At 43.7% G+C, this 23,112-nt stretch overlaps 1 protein-coding gene across 2 annotated transcripts in view; it reads left to right on the top strand.

The window, feature by feature from the left end:
• Positions 1-23,112, top strand: part of LOC109640484 (teashirt homolog 2) — a 98,041-nt gene that overhangs the window by 57,504 nt on the left and 17,425 nt on the right. The window contains exon 1 of one of the 2 annotated variants that reach the window (XM_020106634.2): positions 888-1,590. The exons of the other annotated variant lie outside the window; for it this stretch is intronic. Coding sequence (XP_019962193.1) covers positions 1,551-1,590 — 40 coding nt within the window. The 5' untranslated portion in view covers positions 888-1,550. Of the gene's footprint in view, positions 1-887; positions 1,591-23,112 lie in introns of those variants that run through there. 2 annotated transcript variants of the gene reach the window in all.

Below are 23,112 nucleotides of genomic sequence, written 5' to 3'. Positions count from 1 at the left end.
TTTACACTGTCTGTGCAGTATTCTAGTAATGATTATAACTCAGTTATATAATATATATTATTATGAAATGAATCATTCTGCACTTTAAGCTGTTTTAGTTTATTGTGATGCTCATGTTTTGTTTTTTTTGTCGTTCTGTTAAATTTTAACTTCTAATCTCTTCCTCTGTCGCTGCCGTGACCCGGAAATAATATGATCCATAAATCAATACGCGGATGAACTATCTCCTCCAGAATCTAATATTAGTCAACTCTGGTGATGCCTTTAATTTAAAATAACAACGTGGAACCAGTGAAAAACAATATGAATGAATCCTGAATGAACGGCGCATCTTTAAAACCTCATTATCACTGAATGTGGATTTTTGTCAATCAAAGGATAAAAGAACAGGAAACTCAGATGTAATCGGATTACACCACAGAAATACTGTGATCTGGCTGCAGTTTGAAGTAAAGAGTACTTTATAAATTAATTTTTATAAGGACGCAGTATCTTTAATGGGTTGTAACCCTAATTATTACTGATGTTATTTACCCAAATGCTAGTTTTTTTATTTGGCATGAATGTGGATGAAGTTTCTGCCTGTAGTTTTTTAAGTGAAGTAACTTTATTAAGATTGAGGATATTGAACAGGCCTCCCAAGTTGTTCTGTGTGTGTGTGTGTGTGTGTGTGTGTGTGTGTGTGTGTGTGTGTGTGTGTGTGTGTTTCTCGGGTCTCTCCTGTGAACCAGCTTCTTCTCCTTCATCCACGTGTTGGAGATAAAAAAATAAAAAAAATAAAAAATCACAAACTTTCTGTCTTTCATCCTGCGAGCAAAGCGGAAGCTGCAGGAAAAACTGTGAGGAATAAAAAAAAAAAAAAAGGAGGAAAGCTGCATGAAAAGGAGAGAGAGAGCAGAGAGGACAGAAAGCAGAGCAGCAGCTCCGCTCTCTCTCTCTCTCTGTCTCTCTCTCTCTCTTCTCTTCTCTGGCCTCTGTTCCTTTAATAAACTCATGGTTATCTAGTGTAACAAATGTCTCGCTGCCATCATCAAGTCCAGGCGAGGAGGGAGGAGTTTTTAATGTTCAGTTTGTTCTGGGGATCGATGTCTGCTGGCACCGCATCTCTCCTCTCGCCCGCACCGTGCGTAAAAACGCCGCACCGCCGCGACCGAGACGCCTTTTTACGCGCAAAACCCTCCACGTTTTAGACCCGCCGACCACAAACCGGGGACCGAGGGACTGAGTGACACGCGTCGATCAGCGGACGCGGAGGCACTGATGGACAAACGCGGATGGTGAAAGGAGACGACTCGTCCCCCGAAGGAGGAGGAGGAGGAGAAGGAGGAGGAAGAAGGAAGAAGGTGAAAGAATAAAGACCGATCCAACCTGAAAACCATTCCAACTGGATTTCTGTACCAGTGAGAGAGAGACTGAACTACTCCGAGAGCTGAGACACACACACACACACACACTCTCTCTCTCTCTCTCTCTCTATGCATGGACTATCGTAGACCGCATTCAGATTCCACCTGGGCACAGTCGTGAACTGCGACTCCAGAAATAAAGAAATGCCTCGGAGGAAACAGCAGGCGCCCAAACGGGCTGCGGGTAAGACTCATGTATTTTCTACTCTCCTTATATTTTTGTTCAAATACGCAGTTGTGTAACAACGTGATTGTTTTTGTTGTGGTTCTTGTCCTTAACGCAAGGCCCCCCCCCCCCCCCCCCCCAACCCCTTCAAACTTTTATCATGTGGGACCCCTGGTCAGATAAGAATCAGACCCCTCTTTGTGCACCATGTGAGCAGGTTTCTTTATTTATAACTGGAGTGTGTTTGATAATAAGGACTCGTGCATCATTTGTGCTTTTGTGAATTTTAGTAATTTAAAAAAAACAAAAAACAAACCCAGCTGGTGTGGGACCCTCTGGAAAAAAACCCACTTGGCTCCAGCAGGGGCCCGGGACTCCAATTTTCGGTGCCTCACTTGTGCAAGAAAGTCAAATGTTAAAACAATAGGGAAGGAGGAGGAGGAGGAGGAGGGAGGAGAAGGGAGGAGGAGGAGGGAGTTGCAGCATCACAAGGTGCAGTTGGATTTAGTCACATTAACAATGCAAACTGCAAAGAAAAGTGATCATCAGGGTTTAGAGATAGACACAATAAAAGCCGTGTAGTTCCCCCCCCCCCCCTCGATAATCCTCCTCCAACACGTCACCGGCCATTTCTGGATTCATTGATCAGAAAGTTTCATTTCTCGCTCACGTATCCAAAAAAAAGAGGAGAAAAAAAAAAAAAAGCAAACGTCCCTGGCTGTGTTTGATTTGACCCTCATGAAGTGTAGAGAGCGGCTGAAATATGTGGAGCCGCTGTATCCGTAGCACATGAACTCTGTGTGAACTCCTCATAATCTTATGGACAAATGGAGAATGGGTTACACTCACTCACTCACACACATATACAAACACACACACACACACACACACTCCTTCCACACTGAAGCCAGACACACACACACACACACACACACACACCTCCACAACACACACTTTAAATTTTTGTGCCGCAGGGTGATGTGGTTAAAAATGTCCTGTTTGTGCGTTTGTGCGTCAGATTGTGGATGAATTAATAATCTAATCTTGGAGGAGGCCTTCACACACAGTTTACCCAGCGGGTCATCTGTGTGAACGTGTGTTTACTTTGTGTCTCCGCAAAACAAAAAAACCTGCACGATTCAATCACAGCACTTCCTTATACCCACAATTCCAACAACAACAACAACAACTTGGAAGAAAGAAATCCACAAGGTCACAGCATCAGCGTTAGACTCTTGACCCCATTCTCCGCGGCCTCGGCCACTTTCTTATTCCACGTGAATCGCAGCGTTCCCTGTAACGGCCTCATTATGATGGTGGATTAAAACTGGATTGATCAGAAGGTGTTCCACCGCTGGAGGATGCAGTCACTTGGTTGTGGTGTGTCGAGAAGTTATCAGTCTTTTTATTGCGGTTGCGGATGTAGCGACCAGATGGCGATTGTTCTCTGCCAACACAGCGTCTCTTTATACCCGCTTAAGATACCGAGACCCTTATCTGGCCCGGCACACTCTCAGTTTACACACACACATGCACCCGGTGCCATACAGTGGCACACTAAATATTTTTCCCACATTTCAGCCTCCAAAAGCCCCTTTTCTTAAAAACAATGCCCCCAGTTTTTATTCAGGGAACTTTAGAGCAGATGCCTAAGTGATCCCTTTACACGCTCTCAGCTGCCTCGCCTGTACTCTGGTAAATGTGTCAGCCCTATAGAGAAATAAGCCTTCCAGAAGAGTTTCTTCATTGTTGAGGTAATTGTCTCCTCTTTGACAGGCACATTCATCAGTGGCTTAATGGTCAATCAAAAGTTGGCAGGCAGAGTGTTTTCATTCTTTCCTATCCACTACATTAGGAATACTTAATCAAAATGTCTCCCGGTAATGGCTGTGAAGAGTTCATGACTGACTGATCCGTTGTCTGTGCCGATAGAAAATTAACAGCTCGGCACTGGAGAGATGTGGGCCTGCAGATAAACAAATTGTGCATTAATATTTCATCTTCAAGACCTGGGATGTGCTATCAAGCGGTGGAATATTCCTGGGCTGTGTTGTCATTTTTCTCGCGTTCATTTTTTTTTTTTTTTTTTTTCCCTCCTCTCCTCTCCTCCTGTATTCTTGAAGGCTCTTTGCAGCTGTAACTCATTTCACTTGATGACTTTACTGGGGTTACAGAGAGTGACGACAAATTGATTACCTGGCAGAGCAAGAATGGAGCGGAGAGAGACGCAGGCTGACAGTCATGTTATAATAATATGTTTAATGATGTGTGGAGGGGGAACAAGGAGAGAGGAGTATTGAAATAAGAGCATGGAAGATGCAAAGGAATAGGTTTCATTTTTTTTTTTCTTTTCTTCGTAGGGCTCTTAAAGATGCAGTAATCCCTCCTGGTGGAAATGGTATTTCGTGTTTAAAAAAAACAAAACAAAACAAAAAAAATAGAAACACCATCCCCAGCTCGAGCATTAATTCAGAGGACATTCAACATCCAGGGTGCTTGTATGCTCCTGTGGGAATTGTATTATTAATAGGCGTATTTGTAAACGTGAGACCACAGACGCTGGAGTAAAGGCTGCCTCTTTCTGATTTACTTCCTTTGCATACATAGTTTGTATGGTAATTTAAAAAATGCCAATTACCCAGTGGTCCAGAATAGGAGGTTCTAAACCTTTGCTTTATCACGGAGACAGAGGACGATCAGGCCGCAGGAAATTTGTGCAATGGTTTTTTTTTTTTTATATACGTGATGTAAACATAAAGTCCTATAAGTGCCCGGGATGCGTTTTTGAGTGAGGGGAGCCATATGTTAGGTTTTGGGCCGTGGGAGTATCTTTTTTTTATTTTTTTTTTATTTTTATTTTTTTACAATAGCTCCGTGCCTCAAACCGTTAGCCCAATTTGCTGTTAACAAGAAAAATTGGAGAACAGACAAAGGCATTAAGTGTTGCAGTGCCAGATAGTGACTGACAGCAGCTTGTGGGAATTGGCGAGCAGAAATTCCTCCTAAGTGGTTTGTTCGGGGAAACATCCTACGATCAAGGCAGATGTTGTTTATCCAGTTTAGGTAGAAAAGGGAAGTGCATTCTGAATGACAAAAAACTGGGAGGTTTTTTTTTTTTTTAATACCAGATTACCACCCTCTTGGATTTCCTCCCTGTGTTCCCCTTCTCTTTTGTCTGCAGCCTTTCTAACATCGTTCTGATTCGATTTGCTCAAATTTATTTAAACAATTGTTCCGAATCCAGATCCAGAGGAGAGAGAGAGAGAGAGAGAGAGAGAAGCTCTCACTCGACTCAGACGTCAAGATTCGACCCTGATAACTACGTCACAGTCATAAGAAAGATTTTTATTTATTTATTCTTTTAGTAATTTAGCATTGCAGCTTTTATTCTGACATTTTTCCTTTTTCCTTCATGATTTGATTCAGTGAGAATTCACTCTTGCTTTAAAGTTCAGCATTGAAATATTTAAGTCGAACCGAGTTCGACCGGTTTATCGTTTTGCTGATGTTATCGGCCGATATCAGCCTCCGCTCAGACGTAGCTGTGTTTGTGTTTCAACTTCAATTTCTATATATTTGGTTGCGTATGTGTGTTTTCTTTTTATTTGGTTTTGGATAAACTGTTTACATATCAAGCCTGACTTACAAGGGTTTGAATATACATCACTTTTTTACTCCCAAATACCGGTGTCAACATCAACCCCCATATCGGTAAATCTAAAATCGACTATTAGAATGAAATTGTAAAATCTAATTACATGTGACAGCCTCAGTCTTTATCTCTGAACTGTGCAGTTGTGAGTTGTCATCGTCATCGTACCTGCTCCTCCAGAGAAAGAAACAAAGCATGAGCACCTCGGTTATCTTTGCAATCACGTGGTTTTTCCGCCGCTTAAAGAGTTTAAAGTCTGGATCTCGATCATTCTGATGCTCGTGTTATAATCTCGTTGTTGTGAAGATCATGTTCTTCTCAAGGCTGAAACAGGACTTTGTGCATTTGCTCAGTTTGTGAGAATTCATCTTTGGGAAACTCTGATCTCAGATCAGGTTTTCAAGCGATATTATCATTAGTGGGCATTAAGTGTCTGTTTTCTTTTTCTGTATTTCTGGATCGATGTCAGCAAAGCAAATGTTTTTGTTTTGCTTCGTCGGCTTATGAGCACACCAAACCATATACTCCCACTTTGTTGCAATGCTTGCAATTTTCTAACTTGCAGGCGCTCTCCACAGAGATACCCCTTTAATAACTTTCTCCTCATCAGCTAGTTTTCATGCTGTATTTTCCCCCAAAAAAAAAGAAAAAGAAAAGGGGGGGGGTGATATTAAGTCAGGTGGTTTTTTCGTGTTGGTGCAGATTCTCCTGCATGGCAGTAAGGTGACAGGTGTAGATAGGTAATAGTTTGCGAAGGCCTTTGTTTGCATGTGAGGCAGACAGGGTGGTGCACTGTCTAGGTGATAAGAACCAAGACTCCTGTGCCCTCCAGCACAGTGATCTCTCTCCTCCGCTCTGCGCTCTCCTGTGTGCAAAAAAAAAAACAGCCTGTTATGATTGGTCTCAAGGCAAAAGTGCCTGTGCAGTGTTGCACCTCTCTACAGCAACTGCTCATTCACCTTGCCTTCCCTCTGAGACCTGCACTAGTTTCCAGGCAAATGACACAATTTGATATGCCGTCGGGGTGATTCATGTGGATAATGTTTCCATGTGATCATCGCTGCAGAAAAGAGACGATTTCTTGTTATGATTTTTTTTTTTTTTTTTTTTTTCACTCATTACGTCTGACAATAACCGGAATATTGGGAGAGTTTATTGCGAGCGGGCTAAAACTCATTATTTTCTGCTAGACATCCCAAGTACAAAAGAAATTATGTTATGGTATTTTGTCCAGGTCCCTACAGATATAATGATTTACAGAGGGAGAATGGGAAGGAGACTTTACAGCCTGGGTTGTTCATTTATGTGGATTTAGAGGATAAGAATGCAAGGCAAGCTTACAGTTAATACAGTAGCTCCACGGGCCTGGTATTGATTACACGGAGGTGGTATGGTATATTTTCCATGGTTTATGGTAAAACGCACTGCCCCTCGTGTGCCGTGTGTTGTTGTAATGATAGCCATTCCCAGCATAGTTTATATCTTTGTAATTTATATCATGTGTAGTTTCATCAAGAGCACGTCATCTGCCCCCCCCCCCGCCCTCATACACTCGAGAAGATTTAAGCGAGGACATCCATCTTGTAGTTGTTGACCTACATGTACATTCAGTCAGGGAGCGAACACGTTGGCCAGATGGTTGTGGAGTCTTTAAAAACAATCACTGCCGGATCAGGTTAACCCAACCTGAGATGCTTTTGAATGAGGTTGCCACAGAAAAAAAATCAACAAAAGATAAACGTCTGCGCTCTGATTTCAGGCTCACGTGCAGCTTTCATTCACAAACAGCTGGCGAAGCTAAATATAAGGAAACTAATCACATGTTGGAGTTAAATCACATCATATAGCAAATGAGTGCCTGGTAATAAATGAATATGACATTTCCCTTCAATACGTGAGCGCCCGGAAAAACAGAGAAAACATTAATCTTAAGTTATCCGCGCTGTACCTGATTTGCTTCTTATCAAATCCGTAATGAGCTTCAATTAAGATTTATTATGCAAATTAACCCTCAGCTGCTACCGACTGCAGGAGCAGGAGCTATGACAATATTGTGCTAATGGTGTGATCTGTAACAATTACAAAAGGTAAACCGCCTCCACAGTGCACGGGGCTGCAAGTCTGCGAGAGGTCAGTCTGCTAAAATATGCATCCAGGGGTCGGCTGACCACGTTGATTTGTTTATCAAGTCTCAGTTTTTAAGTCGTGACGGTAGAAATTAAATTCAAATGAAAAAAATAAAGATTTTTACGGAGAAAAGCTGCGAAAAATGTCCATCTTCCATCAAAACGAAATAAGCCACCAACACCAACCTGCTTGTAAAAACCCACCTCCACTGAGTCGGCCTCCGTCTTCCCATCACCACGGTTACCGCACACAGCGAGGTTACGACCAGAGGAAGTGCTGCCGGACACTTTACTCCAGCTCGGTATGAAGTTGTGAACCTTGCACCCCCTGTAACTTCATTTAGCGCGAGGCTGATGGCTTCCTGACAGCTTTACGGCTCACATGCTTTATGAGTCGTCATGCAGCGCAATTACACAGGACCTAATTTGATGAATCAAGTCAATGTCCCACCGACTCTGTTGACCTTGCTGGCCCTGTGATCTCCCCCGTCTTCTCCACCTGGGTCAGACAGAGGTTTTCGCACGCCGTGCTGTTTTTTTTTTGTATTCTCGAGCGTGCGGCTGTTTTCGCTGCTCGTCGGGGGAGAAGCTGTCGGTTTGTTCTCAAACGTCGTTGGCAAAGCGTCAGTCCGAATGAATCAGTTAAAGCAAACGAATGAATTTCCAAATTCCACCATATTGCGAAGCAGAACGATTCCCATGCTTCTGATCTCTGTTGTATGTTGATAATACGTGTGATGGTGTTTATTTACCTCTGTAGTCTGTGATGTAACATGAAGACATACAAGAAGCCAAGCTGTTGAACAAAACACACTTTATTAACATTTTTATTGGTTTATTACAATTAATTTGACAGATTTCTTCAAAGAACTACATAGAGCTCCACTCACAGTTGATACCATACAATAGTTATATAGTACTCGCAGTATATTATCGGGCTAATCGTCCTGTGTATTGTTAATTCTTTGAGTGCTGTTAACTATCAAACTCTCCTCTCAGTGATTCTGGGAATTGAGATTTTTCCAGCTTTCCAATTAGTGAAGCTTTCAAATCCTGAATGGCTCATTTGATCTTTTTGTTTTTTGAGCTGCAAACAAGTTTTTAATGTCAAACTGAAGAAAAAAAATAAAGTGAGTGAAGAGTTTGTTGTGCTTCCTCTTCAACACGTCAACGACAGACATTTTAATAATAAATGTTATCGCTCTGCATTAACAAATACATCGTTAAATAGGGTATAAATGTAAAGTAGTCATATATATATATATATATATATATATATATATATATATATATATTCTACAATACTCTTCCTTTCATGTCATTAAAAAACATGCAAGAATAAATACAAAAAAAACGTTTTAGGAAGAAAAGATGTGATTGTTACGACTCTTCCTTTGATTGCCCACCGTATCTTTACTTTAACCCCATAATCCTGTCGGCGAACGACCTCAGCGACTGTGCACGGCATCGTGATTGGAGTCTGCTCCTCAGGGCTGTGTCTGCCTGTTTGTGTCGACACTATGTGCTGAGCTAGTCTGTTGAAACAGCTTAATTGATACTCATTAAACAGCGGTGACAGCTTAGGTGTCCGTGATGAATGTAGAATAATTCTGTTGTCCTTACAACTTGATTAAGAAGAAGCACAGGACGTGTCAGTGTTGTAGCCCCTGGCTCGGCCTGTTTGCACTTAACCGGCTACTTGAAACGATCGGCCTTCTCTCTCGTGCTACCTGCAGGCCCGCACTCTCACTTTTATCTTTTACAATGGAGCCAGCGGCTGAAACAAACAACTTTCCAAACTCTAAATGAAGAAGTTTCATAAAAATTCCCATGCAGATTAAAAATAACTCGGGGAGTGTAACACCTAGCAGTAAACTGCATTTAGAAATGTGAATTATGTCATCTTGTCTCCGTGTTTATTCAGCCACAGTCTGGCATTTCCCTGCAATAATAAAGTCAATGGGTTTCAGGCAGATGAAAAATGCGCGTCTTGTGTTATTTCAGTTAGAAATTAGAGGCAATTGGAATTGGTTCAAAATTGACTGTCTTTGTAATGAGTGCATGACGAATGGTATAATTTAGAGAAGAAAACGAATGCTGGGAAACCAAAAATATTATTCTGCGGTGTTTTATCCGCCATGATATTCCATGAAGATCAACTCATTTCACTAAATACCCCATAAAATCTACTCATAATATTTTTTACAATGTCACAGCAACATTAGTTCTCACAGTGGAGATCAGGTCATCAGAACATGTGGCGGATACTCAAGTCATCATAATTTATTTTTGGATTTTGTTTGTTTAGTTTCACATTAAAATCTGTTTCACTTGCAGATTTAAATGCCTTTGTGGCTTCAGAATAAACTGACGCTCCCTTTTCTCTCTCCATTCGGAGTGGTGCATGAAAGACTGGGGAATTTCCGAAGAGGATGGATTTACAACTTTATCCTCACATGATTAATATTACACAGGGAGGTCCTTTTACAGGAAGCCGCGTGTCTAATTATGGTCCGACTGTGTCTGACTGAGAGCAAACATGATGCTGAAGGCTGCCGGTGGGGGGGTGTGGGGGGGGTGGGGGACTACACGGACACGTCACAGAAATGGTTCGCGTTGGCTGCGGGGTGATGTCATCCCAGATTTCGTGACGCTGAGGTCGCGACCGATTGAGCAAACGCGGGAACTCTGGATTTTCAGCGTTCTTGGGTCCAGCTGGCAGCGACCGGCCAGAAACTCTGTTGGCATATGGGATTTAGCTTCAGCGGGAAAAAACCCAGCAGGGAAGCGTATTCCCTTCTTTTTGTCTTCTCTCTCTCTCTCTCTCTCTCTCTCTCTCTCACATGATGACACCCATGACCCCACTGACGATAACTGCACTATGTCCACATTTGTTGTACTGTTGAGAGCAGATGCAGATTCATCACCCGCCCCGCTTTGCAAGAATTTCACGGACTCCGCGTCCTCCCACGTTTGCTTGTTCATCGCATATATCTCGGGCCAGACATTCAAGAGGTTGCTCGCCAGGCCGGCGATAAGTCATCCTGTCCATCACAGACGAGACTCCGCTCCCCGTTGCTCGGTTTTTCAGCTGTTACTTGTAAAGCAGAACAGCATTCGTAAGATTAACTGAGTGACAGGAGGCCTCTAAAAGCAAACTATAATAGTACAATATGTTACAGTCATATTTTATGGCCTTTTCGTGCGTGAGGCCAAGTGTGTGTGGATGGATCAGCTGCATAGCACCTCGGGGGATAACAGAAAGTAATGGTGTTGTGTTACCACTGTTGTTCATTGGCTGATAATAACGACGCAGGCGTGGACATCGGCGTGGTCGGAGCCGGTCATCCTCACGGGCGCAGGATCATTGTTTTCATTTTTTTTGTTTTGTTTTCAATACATTGAGCGTCCTCTTGAAGAATGCATTTTTTTTGTCTCGGAAGAGTGTGTGTCTGCCAAGTCGCCAGAAAGTCATTGATATAGAACTAACTGTCAAAATAAGTCGTGTTCAATCCCAAACCGTTTAAGTTGTCAAGGACACATTTTCCTCCCTCCCATATCCTGGCAAACATTGAGTCAGCAGTTGTCTGTTGTATTTCCAGTGCTGGTATCTCGTGCTCCCCCCCAGGCCATTTTCAAGTTGTAGAAAGTGGTCATTTTCTCTGTGTCAGTGGGAGGTCAGTGTTGTGGCAGTCAGCAAAGCTATTCAGTCTGGTGAAACAGAGTCTATTGGGAACCCTAAAGACATTTTGTCCGACGTGCTCTGTCTTCCTCTCTGCACTCAGTCCGCTGGAAGAAAAGCTTTAAACATTTGTCGGATTACTTTCAGATCTCCAGACTTTTATTCACGCACACCGAAGACGACCCAGCTGTCGAGTTTACGCTGGGAAATGACGTATGGGAACTTGTTTATAGGAACCCTGTTGAAATGTGCTCATTGCGTGGTCATTTGTCCTTCTGCTGAAAGTAGCTCCACCTATATTTAGCTGCTCGTCATTCTGGATATCTACCTTTTCATCCGCTGCGTCGGTGACTGACACGTCCTCTCTGAGCTGTGTTTCCCTGGTCGCTGTCGCCCGGGGTCCTCTCATCCCTAAAATGTAACAGAGGTCATGCACAGATCATTGCTTTTGCCAGAGGCCCTGACTTTAACAGAGGGTGACCCCCTCCCCCCCCCCGCACAGGACAGTGGTGCGGCGGCTGGTCGGTGACGGATCTGGAAATAACACAAATGTAATCTGCTCCATCATCACTATCGCAGAGCGTCTGGTTGTTTTCACTCGTGTGTAAAACGGATGACAGGCAGAGATGAGATCGGAGGGATTGACAGTAGTTGAATTATACGAGATTTATTAGAATCGTGGAAACAACGGAAACATCTCAGATGTTTTTCGGGGTTTGATCGGAGCTGCTCTGTTTACTCTCAGCTACTTTCACAGGTCGAACTGAGATCGTCTCGGGAACTGTAGACATGTTATATTTAATTAGTTTTTATTACACTTTACAAGTGAGGATTTTTAAGGAGATTCTAACATCATGTGGGTGAAAATGAAATAACCTGTTTTAATTAACATTTTGCTCGTTGAAGTCGACTTCACAGAACTTAAAAATTAATTTATGTGGAGGAAAAAAAGACGATTTGTTGCATGGCTCATAACAACTACATACATAGTGCAATGTTATTCATGTAGGTGGGTCATTGTGAGACGAAAGTCAATTAAAGCTGAAAATAAAAATGTTTTTATTGATGTTTATGTATATTTAGATTATAATACATGTTTCCAGCTCTGTATCTGCAGAGCTTATGTTCATTCTCTCCATTTTATCTCTCATCATTTGATTCAGAGCAAAGAAATCTCGGAAAAATTGAAAAAGCAAAAGCCGAAATGTTTGTAATCGTGAAGGAACCACAGTGTTAAGTGACTACACTTCCCATAAACCATTGCGAATGATCCCCGTCCACCGACTTGCAGCTGCTTCTTCGTATACAGTGGTTCATGTAGTGTGGTAAGCAAGTGTAGACTGGTCCGATTGTAACCAACATTATTTCTGCGGTTGTGGTAAATATCTCCATGGTAACAGCGAGCCCCGCCGATCAGAGACGTTGCTTCTCATCTAAGGATTGTGGGTAGTGTAGTACATCTCTTTGACATCACCAATAAAACCGATTCTTCTTGCAACACAGTTGATATCTAAAACTTCCGCAAGAGAATATATCATCATTATACTTTCTCGGGGCTTGTGGCGAGTCTACCTTGGATGGTTAAAATATTACGGCTGATGATTAAAATCTCTATTCAGAAAAGGAAAAGAGGGATTTTTTACTTCTGGAACTACACCGTTGAGCTCTATTGCACAGAGAGAATGGAAAAGCTGCAGCTCGGCCTTGAATGTCCGGACATCATCAAGATTAATAAATATGAAGTGCTCAGAAGGTATTTTCTTTATTGTCCGCTAGCGTTAGCTGTAGGTCAGTAGCTTTCTCGCTAATTAGCTGCAACGTGCACGGCTGGAAAATGACTGACTCGATTGTTCTTTGAGTCAAAAGACTTAATGATTAAAAAACTATAAACGTGCAGAAACCGGTTTGCTTGCACATTAACCCGAACAGTCAGTGGTCTCATTTTGTAGTTTGCCTGTTAACTATTAAAATCTAAAATCTAACGACCTTTATTTTATGAGGGGGGGGCATTAGGCACAGGGAGGCGGTAGGTCGACCTACAGTTTTTGTGTTTTTAGGGGGGGTCACCGCACAGTGGATTGCTCTGACTCAAACCCTAAACACCAAATTATTTCTCATCTCACTGCAGGTCTCTAACAAACAGCATAATTGAGCAGCTGACCTCGCACGCCACAACCTCATTAAAACGAGCGACCGGTGACCTCAGCGCTGTAAAACAGTTATATCAGTTATCACAATGCACTTTGTGTCGTGATATACACACTTCCTCTTTTGGAATGTGGTTTGTCCCTTCTTCCCTCAGTGCCACCGGTCCTTTTAGCACCTTGAACAGCCTCCTTTGAAGGCTGCTATAATCCCCAACCAGGAATTCCTCACCCCCTCGGTGAATTAGTTGTTGATGTGGTGGATCCGTTGCACCCAGCTTCCAGGGTGGGGGTGGGTGGGGGGGGGGCAGGCACCCTCACTCTCACTCTCCGGTCACGCTGTTCATCCCAGGGCTGCTGGCTCAGTGCATCTGACCGTTTTATGTTTTTTTTATGTCTCGCCTGGCACGTTGTCGTCACATGCCAGAGCGACGCACGCAGCACCTCTTGGTGTGATAACAGACTTTGTACCTCCAGACTTGTGATTGAGGAGATCTGAGGCAGGGGTTGATTAAGTTCCTTTCGTTTTCTGGTTCATTCGGAAAACCTCTCAGATTGTCTCGTTAAAATAAACCCAGGTGCCAAATGGACACTTTTCACGGTGCATCTTTAATTTGCTTTAGACGTCATTTTTAATTGTTTGCATGTGCCAGTATTTGTGTGTTTGTGTGTGCATCCTTCATGTTCCACGGTGAGACCTCGCGCCCTGGCAGCCACCCAGCAGAAAAGTTCCGGTACTGTCCAGACGCATCCTTTAGGGACCTCATCAGCCCCTGAATTTCCTTCCCCTCACGCCTGAGGGCATCCATATTCATTTCCTCCTCTGATTTGAGGAAAATGATGAAAGGCTGGCTTTTTTCCAATCTCCTATTTCCTGCCAAGGTTGCCTGCATTTCAATGCAACATAAATCTGCAAAGACCTGCAAATAAGCTGCCATTTGGACTTGACCAGTTTCATGTTATGTGTATCACAGCATGTCACAACAAAGGGGGGAGACGGAGGGGCCTGTGTTCGTCAGGGTTGTATGTGGATAATTGCACAGTGATGGTCCTTTGGTCGTAAAACTGACTCATTGTTAAATGACTGAAGTTTCATATTGTTTGTATTTACTTTGTGCAGAATTCGAGGTCTGCTTTTCATAAAAGGAATATCTCATGCACTGTCAGGTTATGAAGGCTTGATGATATCATGGAGGTAACTGCATTGGTTTCAAATAAACCTGTGATTAAACTGGTGGGTGGGTATTTACTCGAACCGGAGACGGGAAATGAATGTTAATGAAAATAACAGTCACATACAGTAATAACCCGGCTCTGTAATTATTGGCATGCTTTGATGATGCCATATATACTCAACACACACATGCGCCTGTTTAACTAAACCTCAGGTAGGCTATTAGCTCCGCTCGCAGGATCCTGCCCTCTGCTATGCACAACGGCGCTCAGGGCGGGGCCACCCGGCCCAGCGAAGGAGCCGGCTCGCAGTTGCCGGGACAACCCTAAACACACATGTACACAAAGGGAAGGCCCCACGGTGAGAGAGGATCATCTCCACCTCTGGCTGGATAAAGAGTGGTGTCGCTGGAATGCGCTCCTGCCCTACAGGCGCATACATCCCACACTGATCATTACTGATGACGCACAGAGCACGGAGGTTTTTATTGTGGGTTCTGTACAACACGTCTACGTTACAGTCTCAGGAAACCTAACGGGGCTCTGCACGAAAATAAGAAGTGAGATCATAATATTTTGTGATATAAGCGATCACAGCAACAAAGCTAAGATTTGTGCCAAACGTGGGAATTCAAGTGATAAATGATAATAAGTTGAAAAATACTGATAGATTAAAGCTGCAGGGATGATTTTCATTCTGCCTCTCACTCTGTAATTGAAGGTTGAAAAGTAAAAACACTGTGATGTGGTGATCTGGGCGACTACATATCACACACTTGCTGTTTTGTGACAGCTCACTCACAAAGGGCTTTTGATAGTATTATTTTACACCAGTGGATTTATAGAGCTCAGAAGTTGGTCTGTATTGTTGGGCTCCAAATCTGGGCCACATATGATAACAGTATTATCCCTCTGTACTGTAAGCGTGTTGATACTCATGCAACTGTCTGTCATCTGAGGCCTGCAAGATGCTAAATAGCTTGAGGCCGTGGGCGTCTGAGAGACCTCCGTTCCTTTTCTGGATCGGCTCATGAAGTGAGCTGCACTGTGAGAGTGTGTGGGCACGAAACGCTCCGGCTCAAACGCACTTTTCCTGCTGACCAGCGGTGCAGAGTAGTTTGTTGACAGCAGCCTGTCTCTCTCACAGCGAGGGCAGGTCATATTTTACCGGCCGGGGCGTGTATTTATATAATGCAATATCCCCTCCGAAAATGAATATAACTCATGTAACTGTAGAGGCTGAGATTTAAATAACAAAACAGTAGAGCGCATACCTTCACCAGGGCCCAACAGGCTCCTTAAATTCAATCAAGCTGCACCAGATTTCACGCACTCATAAATATCAGTCCCCTAAATGTGCCTGATTTATTTCATCAAGATCCGTGAAAATGTTGGAAAATTCACAATTTCCCAATTTTAAAGAAAATGAAATAAAAAAAATCGAATGGTGTCTTCCTTCCAACAAGTTTTGTGAAACTCCGTCTGGATGTTTTTGTGTAATCGTGCCGAGAAAAAAACCAAACAGGGGTGAAAACATAACCTCCTCAAGCGCTGGTCTTCTCAACCACACGGGTCACGCTCAGGAAGGAAGTCGACCCGTGACGTTCTTCAGAAATAAATTAAATTTGTACCTGGGGCCGAACAGGTCGAGTTGCATCGGGCTGATCTACAGAGAAGCTTCGGTGTCAGGCCATCTGGAAAGTACAGGTTTTAAAGAGGGTGAGTAAAACTCAAGTACAGCTGTGGGACACAATTCGGCTAATTGTAAACAGCTGCAGGTGATATCACCCCTCAGACTACAGACGGAGGAGGTCAGAAGTCCCACAGAGGAGCTGAGGATTTACTGTAACACTAGAATCCAGTCTGACCCACTGAGGGATATATTAAATGTCTGTTTTGACAATAAATGATACCAATTTACTTGCTCCCCAAGTGATAAATGATTTTTTCATGCAACAGCCTACAGGAAAAAAAAAATACTGCCCAGAAGAATCAAATGACTAAACTTCCACCAAGTGTTTGCACAACTGCAAACATCCAACTCTGTTAAAGAGTTGACTGACGCTCGTTCGGAGCAAAACAACATCATGTATTTTTGTTTTTAGCTCATTAACGTGGCAAATCTTAGATTTTCTACAGTTTCGTTTAGAAACTGGAAAATGTTTTCGTCGGCACTGAATCAACGAGGTCGTTAAGGTCGAGGAGCTAAAAGTGGATCGTTGCTTGTTTCTCAAGACAAACAGTCGAAAACTGTTTTGGAAAGTAAAACAATATTTGAATGGCTCTGCTCCTCGGGCCTTAGGGTGAATATCTTTTATTTTCAGTAACCAGGAAGTTCACAGACTTACATATGAGCAAATGTCCCTTTTTACGAAATGCACGTAAAAAAATAGAATTTATTGGTCAATTCATCAATTTTCCCGATTCATACTTAATTATATGAGTTGGAATTATCGTTATAAACTTATATAAACAACAATTTGATATAAAAGTTAATGAATTACTGTGGAAAATAAATAATTGTTGGAATTATTATTATCACACTTTTTCCTGTTTTCTTTACGAATATAATTAAAGTTCCTTTTGTTTGGTATTTAAATGTTTTAAACGGAAAAATACCACCGAAGAATAACACGAATAATTCATCGGAAAATGACTCGCTCACAAAAAATTAAGAATTTCCGTCAAATTTTCACTTTTCCCAGTTTTTTCCCAGACATTTTTGTGTGTGTATGATAAATATCTGGTTGTTTTGTACATGTAAACTTCTCCTGACTTTTTAAGAACAAAATTAAATAACCAAGCAAACCAGTGATGAAGATAATAACTCCTGCAGCTCTGTCTAGTTAGCGTGTATATATATATATATATATATATATATCTCCTCGGTTGGTATTTGTGATGACTTGTCCAGTATTTCCGATTGCGTTCATGTCCCTGCTTGTCCCGGAGCCGTGCAGCCTCCGGTGTTGCCATGCTCTGGTGTGACTGGGCACCATCTTGTGTCCTGAGCAGCAGCAGCAGCAGCAGCAGCACAACCAGCTGCCTGTAGTCAGGGGAGGGGGGGGAGAGAGAGAGAGAGAGAGAGAGGAGCTGCTCCGGCCTATCTCAGATTTGGGTCTGTGAGTTATTGACCCTCTTTGATAAACCCCTCTGAATGACGCCGGCATAATTCACCCTAAAAGTTTGCACTGTCACTGGGATGAGCTAACTGTCTTCGCTGAATATATGGGTGCAATTTTCGAAATAGGTTTATAGCAATTCTGGGGAGAGGAGGGCGAGATAGTGATATTACTGACTTTATCACTGCAGCTGAGCAGCGTGGAGCAGCTCCCCCCTCTGTATCTCTCTATTCCTCCACTGTAGAGCGCTGAGCGATCACACCACACAGACACTGTAGGTGAAGAGAAAAGAGTCCTAATGGAGGACAGGGAAATGATCCGTCATTATTACAGTAACGCTGTATTATCCACTCTTATCATAATCTTATGTGTTTCTTCTTTCTCTCCTCTGTCGCATCTTATCTCAGTGTTTGTCTCGTTGTTTGTTCTCCTGCAACTGGATCTTTTATCTTTTGGTTTTTTTTGTTTCCGAGTGCAGTTTGTGATCTTGTTATGAAAATGTCTCACTTCACCGTTTTTCCCCTGTAATGATAATAATAATACAATCTGTGGTCCGATGTGTAATTTCAGGTCATTATCAAAATCTGTCGAAAAACTTTTTCCAGTCTATCATTTTTCAACGAAGTCGTGTTAAGCAATAAGCCCGATGATGAGTCATCCTGTCTGTGGACCGCACCTCTCGTCCCATCAAACTTTTCTCTCCGTCCGTGTATTTTTATCAGTTGAATTCCCCCCCCCAAAAAAAAAACTCATCGTTGAAATCTCGCTGAACCTTTTTTTTCTTTTCTCGTCTTTTTCTCCCTCAGCGTCTGAACCCATCACAATCTAATATACGCACCAGTACAGTGCATCCTATAAATTGATTTTGACCCAGTCTTGGAACAAAAGGAACTCTGTTGCATTGCCACTCCCTCTTTGGCTCTCGCTGAATACTCTCCTTTAATCGTGTGATGGGTGGTAGCCGGATGGCAGGAATAAAAAATAAAAAAAAAGAAGAAGAAGAGGAAGAAGAGTGGCTTATTTAGTGGGTTGAGGAGAGGTGGGCAGAGCGAGGATGGGTTTGTGTGACTGGCACCGATCAATCACTCAGTGAGGGGAAGCTAATGAAGCAGGCTGTGGTTTATTAAAGGGTTAGCAGAGAAAAGATTACTGCGGGGTCTCAGCTTCCCAGAGGCCCCGGGGAAGGAGGAGACATGCGCCTCTAATGGTTCGGGGCCCAGCCATAAAGCAATCAAGGTGTTTACTCTAAGCTGGCTCCCATTATATGTGAACTGGGTGTGAACACGCAGGTTTATAAAATCTGGGAAAGAAAAAGGTTCCGCTGGAAATCTACGCGAGATTAACGGACAACGTGTATACGGACCGCTCTGTTTCATAATCGTCAGACGCAGTCCAGATTTTTAGGCGGATGTTAATCGGGTGAAGTCTGTAAAGCGACCGTGTGCTGAAAAAAATATGAGCGCGCTGAAACCAAATGCACTCTCTCAGATAGTTTGAAAGACAAATGAGTAGCAAGGGAGTGAAAAATGCAAAGCAGATGTTTTTCTCACCGTTTTTTAATGGCAGCAAGACATTACTGATGCCATTACAGGGACCTTTTATGGCTTCTTTTAATCCCCTGGCCTGCCTGAGGAAAGAAACCCCTTGTGGTGCAAAGTAGCCTCTTTACTTCAGAACGACAATTTGAACCCATTTCCAACTCACTTCCCTAATCTGCCACGGGGTTTTACATGGCTTCCTCTGTAATTACTCTGCCCCGAAATCAAAGGTAAAGAGGCATTAAAATGCTCCTCTTAGGTAAACATGTGCTGCTCATCATGGCGGCCCCCCGACTCGGAAGTGTCTTTTGTAACGAACGGAGCCAGGGCAGTGCACGCTGGTGCATTTTGGTTCTTATTGCGCTCGTCTCTGTAATCTTTGATAATGAGATTTGAACAACGACAGTCCCGTCCGAAAACCTGTTTCTCGCTTCTCACATTTGCAGATTCTACATGCGCCGTCTGCTCCCTGCATCAGACCCGACCTGGAAAGCTCAGAGGAGCAGTTACAGGGGTCTGGTTAGGGGCTGAAAATGAGGAGGAGATGAACTATATGGCTCCATCCCACAGTCCAGCCGACAGTATATCAGCGGAATCGCAGCCGCATGGGCGTGTGTATGAACGCTCCACTCATAAATATCTCTCCCAACCCCCCACCTCCCCTCGCTGCCGCCGCCGCCACCACCACCACCACCACCGCACACACCCCCTCACGCCACCCTAAAGGGGCCTCTCTGATGGTGATGGCGAAAGGATGTCGCTGTCTGGGTGATTGAGTGCTGCTGGTCCTGGCCCTGGGCACATCCCCGCACTCCGAGCCCGAGTGGGAGGCCTACCGCTGAGCGCTGGCCTGAAGGGACGAGCCTGAAGGCGAGCAGCCGCTCAGCAGCAGGATGTGACTCTGACACAAGAGCAGCAACTTGGAGCCACTGCTCCGCCGCCATTTAACAGAATATATGGTAGAAAGTATTGAATTAGCTTTTGTTTTAATCTCATACATTCATTTATGTCTGTGTGCGCTGGACTTGTGTCTGAACTTGAACCCCGTCTCTCGGAGTCATTGTCATTTCCACTCACTCAGAAATCTGAAATAATCAAGGCGCGGTAATTAGCCTCACTTGCTGCATTGTAATTGGGGGCAGACGGAGGTTGCCCACTCTATATGTTTTTTTTTTTTCCCGTTTGATAATTGCAGACTTTACCGTGCCCTCCGTTTTAATTTTTTTGATCCTCCCTAAGCTCGCTCCCGTAGATGCTGCCGTCATTTTAATTCGGTGGCTCTTCTCGTCGCTCATCAGGAGCTCCGGTTGTTCGAGAGAGGGGAGAGATCATTTTGGAAACCCACTGTCTATTCCCTTTTTGGGTTTCAGCGCCGTCAGCCTTCCCACTGCCTCCGCCATGAGAGCCCTGACACTGTCCAGGTCCGCCCTACTTGGCAAGAGGGAGAGCTACAGAGAAAGGCAGAGTTTATTTCCTGTTCTTGTGAATCATATATCAGTACAATTCCCCTCTGTGCTGTTTGGCAACGGCGGAATGACGGGTGTCATTTATCATACGGACTGAAAGAGGCTGTGGGAAAAGGGATTTGAATTCTTCTGGAAGTGTGTGGACTCTCCTTAGTGGTGAATCATTAAACGGAGGAGTTTTTCAGCAGGGATATGAGTAACTCCTCGCGCTGGTACTTTGTTCCCCAATTTCACTGCGTTGGCTCGATCGTTAAAAGACTCAAAAATAAGATTTACTAGTTTTATATGAATCGTGAAGGGAAATGCTATTTAACTTGTAATTTGGGGATTTTTGTCCTGCTGAATCCATTAAGTCGCTGCTCAGTCTTTTGGTTTTGACGCGAGCTCCCTCGGTCATGCTTTGCAAGAATTAGATTTAAGCTAATTTGAATCTACAAATTTGATTAGCATTGCATTTGTCAGCTTCTTGTTGTCCTGCTAAGTGATGACATTTTCATCTTCATCCACGCGGCTCTGTTCCGCTCTCAGCTCCGTTGACTGGTGTTTTAAGATTTCTGCTTTATAAACATTTTGTGCTCCTTTTTTTTGGGGGGATTTTTTATTTTTTTTTTTCATTTCCGCTCGTCTGGGACAGTTATACCGTTTCCCCACATTTTGAGTCGGGTGATCAAAGACGACGACTTTTGATGGGCTGTCACCAGCTGTTCGGTTCCACTGGCAGAAATCGACGTGTCAAGCTTTAACTTATCCACAGAAAAAACATACTCCTAACCCCTGCTGCTCTAATTGAGTGTAACTCCCAGAAACCTGTGAACACACATGCAAAACTGAGGGGATCATAAATCAGGCGTCTACAGACAGACGCTGCCCCCCCACCCACCCACCCTCCCACTACCTCACCCCCCTTAGAGGAACTAGGTTTCCATGAGCTGGCTGGAAATCAACCTTTCTCTTTATTTTTCGTACCCGCCGTCCCAACTTTGTTGTTTTTGAAAGTTAGTTGAAGTCCTCATCAAATGAAGAGTGTCAATAAGGTACCGCACGGGGAAATAGGGGCTCGGTGTGTTTCAGCTGTCAGCAACTGTTAGCTGTCTCTCATGTGCGGATCACAAAGTTAAATGTGCTGTCAGCAAGTCCTCAGCTAGAAATAGACGTGTTGAGGTTAGCCTGAGAAGCACACAGCCACCCCCGCTGCCCAGGACAACGTAGATTCATCAAACAATGCGAGCGTGAAGATGTAACGAGGCACATTCTCGGGTTTCAAGGTGCGATTCGGAGCCACCGTCTCTGTCTTTATCTTTTAGACTAAACCAATAACACGACGGACGCTGACATTTGGTAATATTCAGCTCTGAGGCTGCAGCAGCGTGCAATGCTGCTTTTCTTGTTTCCTGAAAGTTCCTCCTCGATGCGTGACCTCTTCCCAGAGGCCCACAGTCCCGGGCCGGCATCTTGACATGTTAGCCTGCCACCGCCTTCTAAAGAAGAGTGTAGATGCCCCTGAGGTAAATGAAAACATTTGGTTCTTGCCAGACCTGTTCACATCTCAGCTGGGCCACATGAGCTGGCAGGTGACACGTGTACTGAGGAGAATCGGAGACTGCAGCGGTGGCCTACTTCTTTTCTTCCACACAGGCCACGCAGGCCACAACCCAGAAACACAGACGAGTGTGTTCTCGGCTCAGAACACGCCCTGGTGAAACTGACAAAGAGCGACCTGCATCCAGGTGAAATCCAGGCTGCACCTTAGCATTTTTATGTTCAGAGATCCATTTCATCCACCACCAGGACGTGATCGCAGTGTTTCCCGTAACGTTGCCCTGGGGGAGGGCGTGGCACACGCCTCAGAGAGCGCCGTGAAACCAAAGAACCAAAAAAAACTGTATTTTATTAATGTTATTTGTTTATTTATTTCCTCTTCCATCTTTTTGACCTTGCATGTGTCGTAGCTCCTCCCAACACATTACCTCAATCCCTTTTAAAAAAAACAAAGATGCTGAAGTTAGCCCGAAACAATGGTCGGCGCACGCACGCAATGTGGCGACAGTAGCGAGGATGCTAACAGCAGGGAAGCTCGTCCTGGCCGGAGGAGCAGCAGCAGCAGCAGCTCTCCTGCTGTTACAGCTGCACCAGCAGACGAGCACAGGAGGACGGGAGTTGACCCGTCTCGGCTGTCGGAGTGGACTCACTCCTCCTGGCAAAAGTAAATAAAATGTGAAATTAATTTAACTCCACACTGAAGCACTCAGATCCACGTTTAAACACCAACCCTCAACCCCCCCCCACCCAAAGCATTCAACGTATAGAAGAAAGAGCAGATTCGCCCATATGAGCCTTTCACGGACAAATCAACTTTTGTTTTAGCCAAAATGAAAACTTCAATTTTACAGAATAAACAATGCAGGAAATAATAATCTTTACATTTCACATAAAATAATATAATCTATGTTATTTTGGTTGTATGCTTGTTTGTATCGGTGTTATGTTTTTATTTATAATTGGCTCCATATTGGCGCTCGTGTGTTTTGGACGATTCTTCTGGGTCAGTTCTTTCCTTAAGTTTATGAAATCCCTTTGTTAGTGAATTTCAGGGTCATTCAGAGTCTCGACGCTGTATCGCCAGCTCATATCAACATC

Source organism: Paralichthys olivaceus, chromosome 6 (genome assembly GCF_024713975.1).
Source record: "Paralichthys olivaceus isolate ysfri-2021 chromosome 6, ASM2471397v2, whole genome shotgun sequence".
Lineage (NCBI taxonomy): Eukaryota > Metazoa > Chordata > Actinopteri > Pleuronectiformes > Paralichthyidae > Paralichthys > Paralichthys olivaceus.
This window is presented reverse-complemented; position numbering and strand designations above follow the sequence as displayed.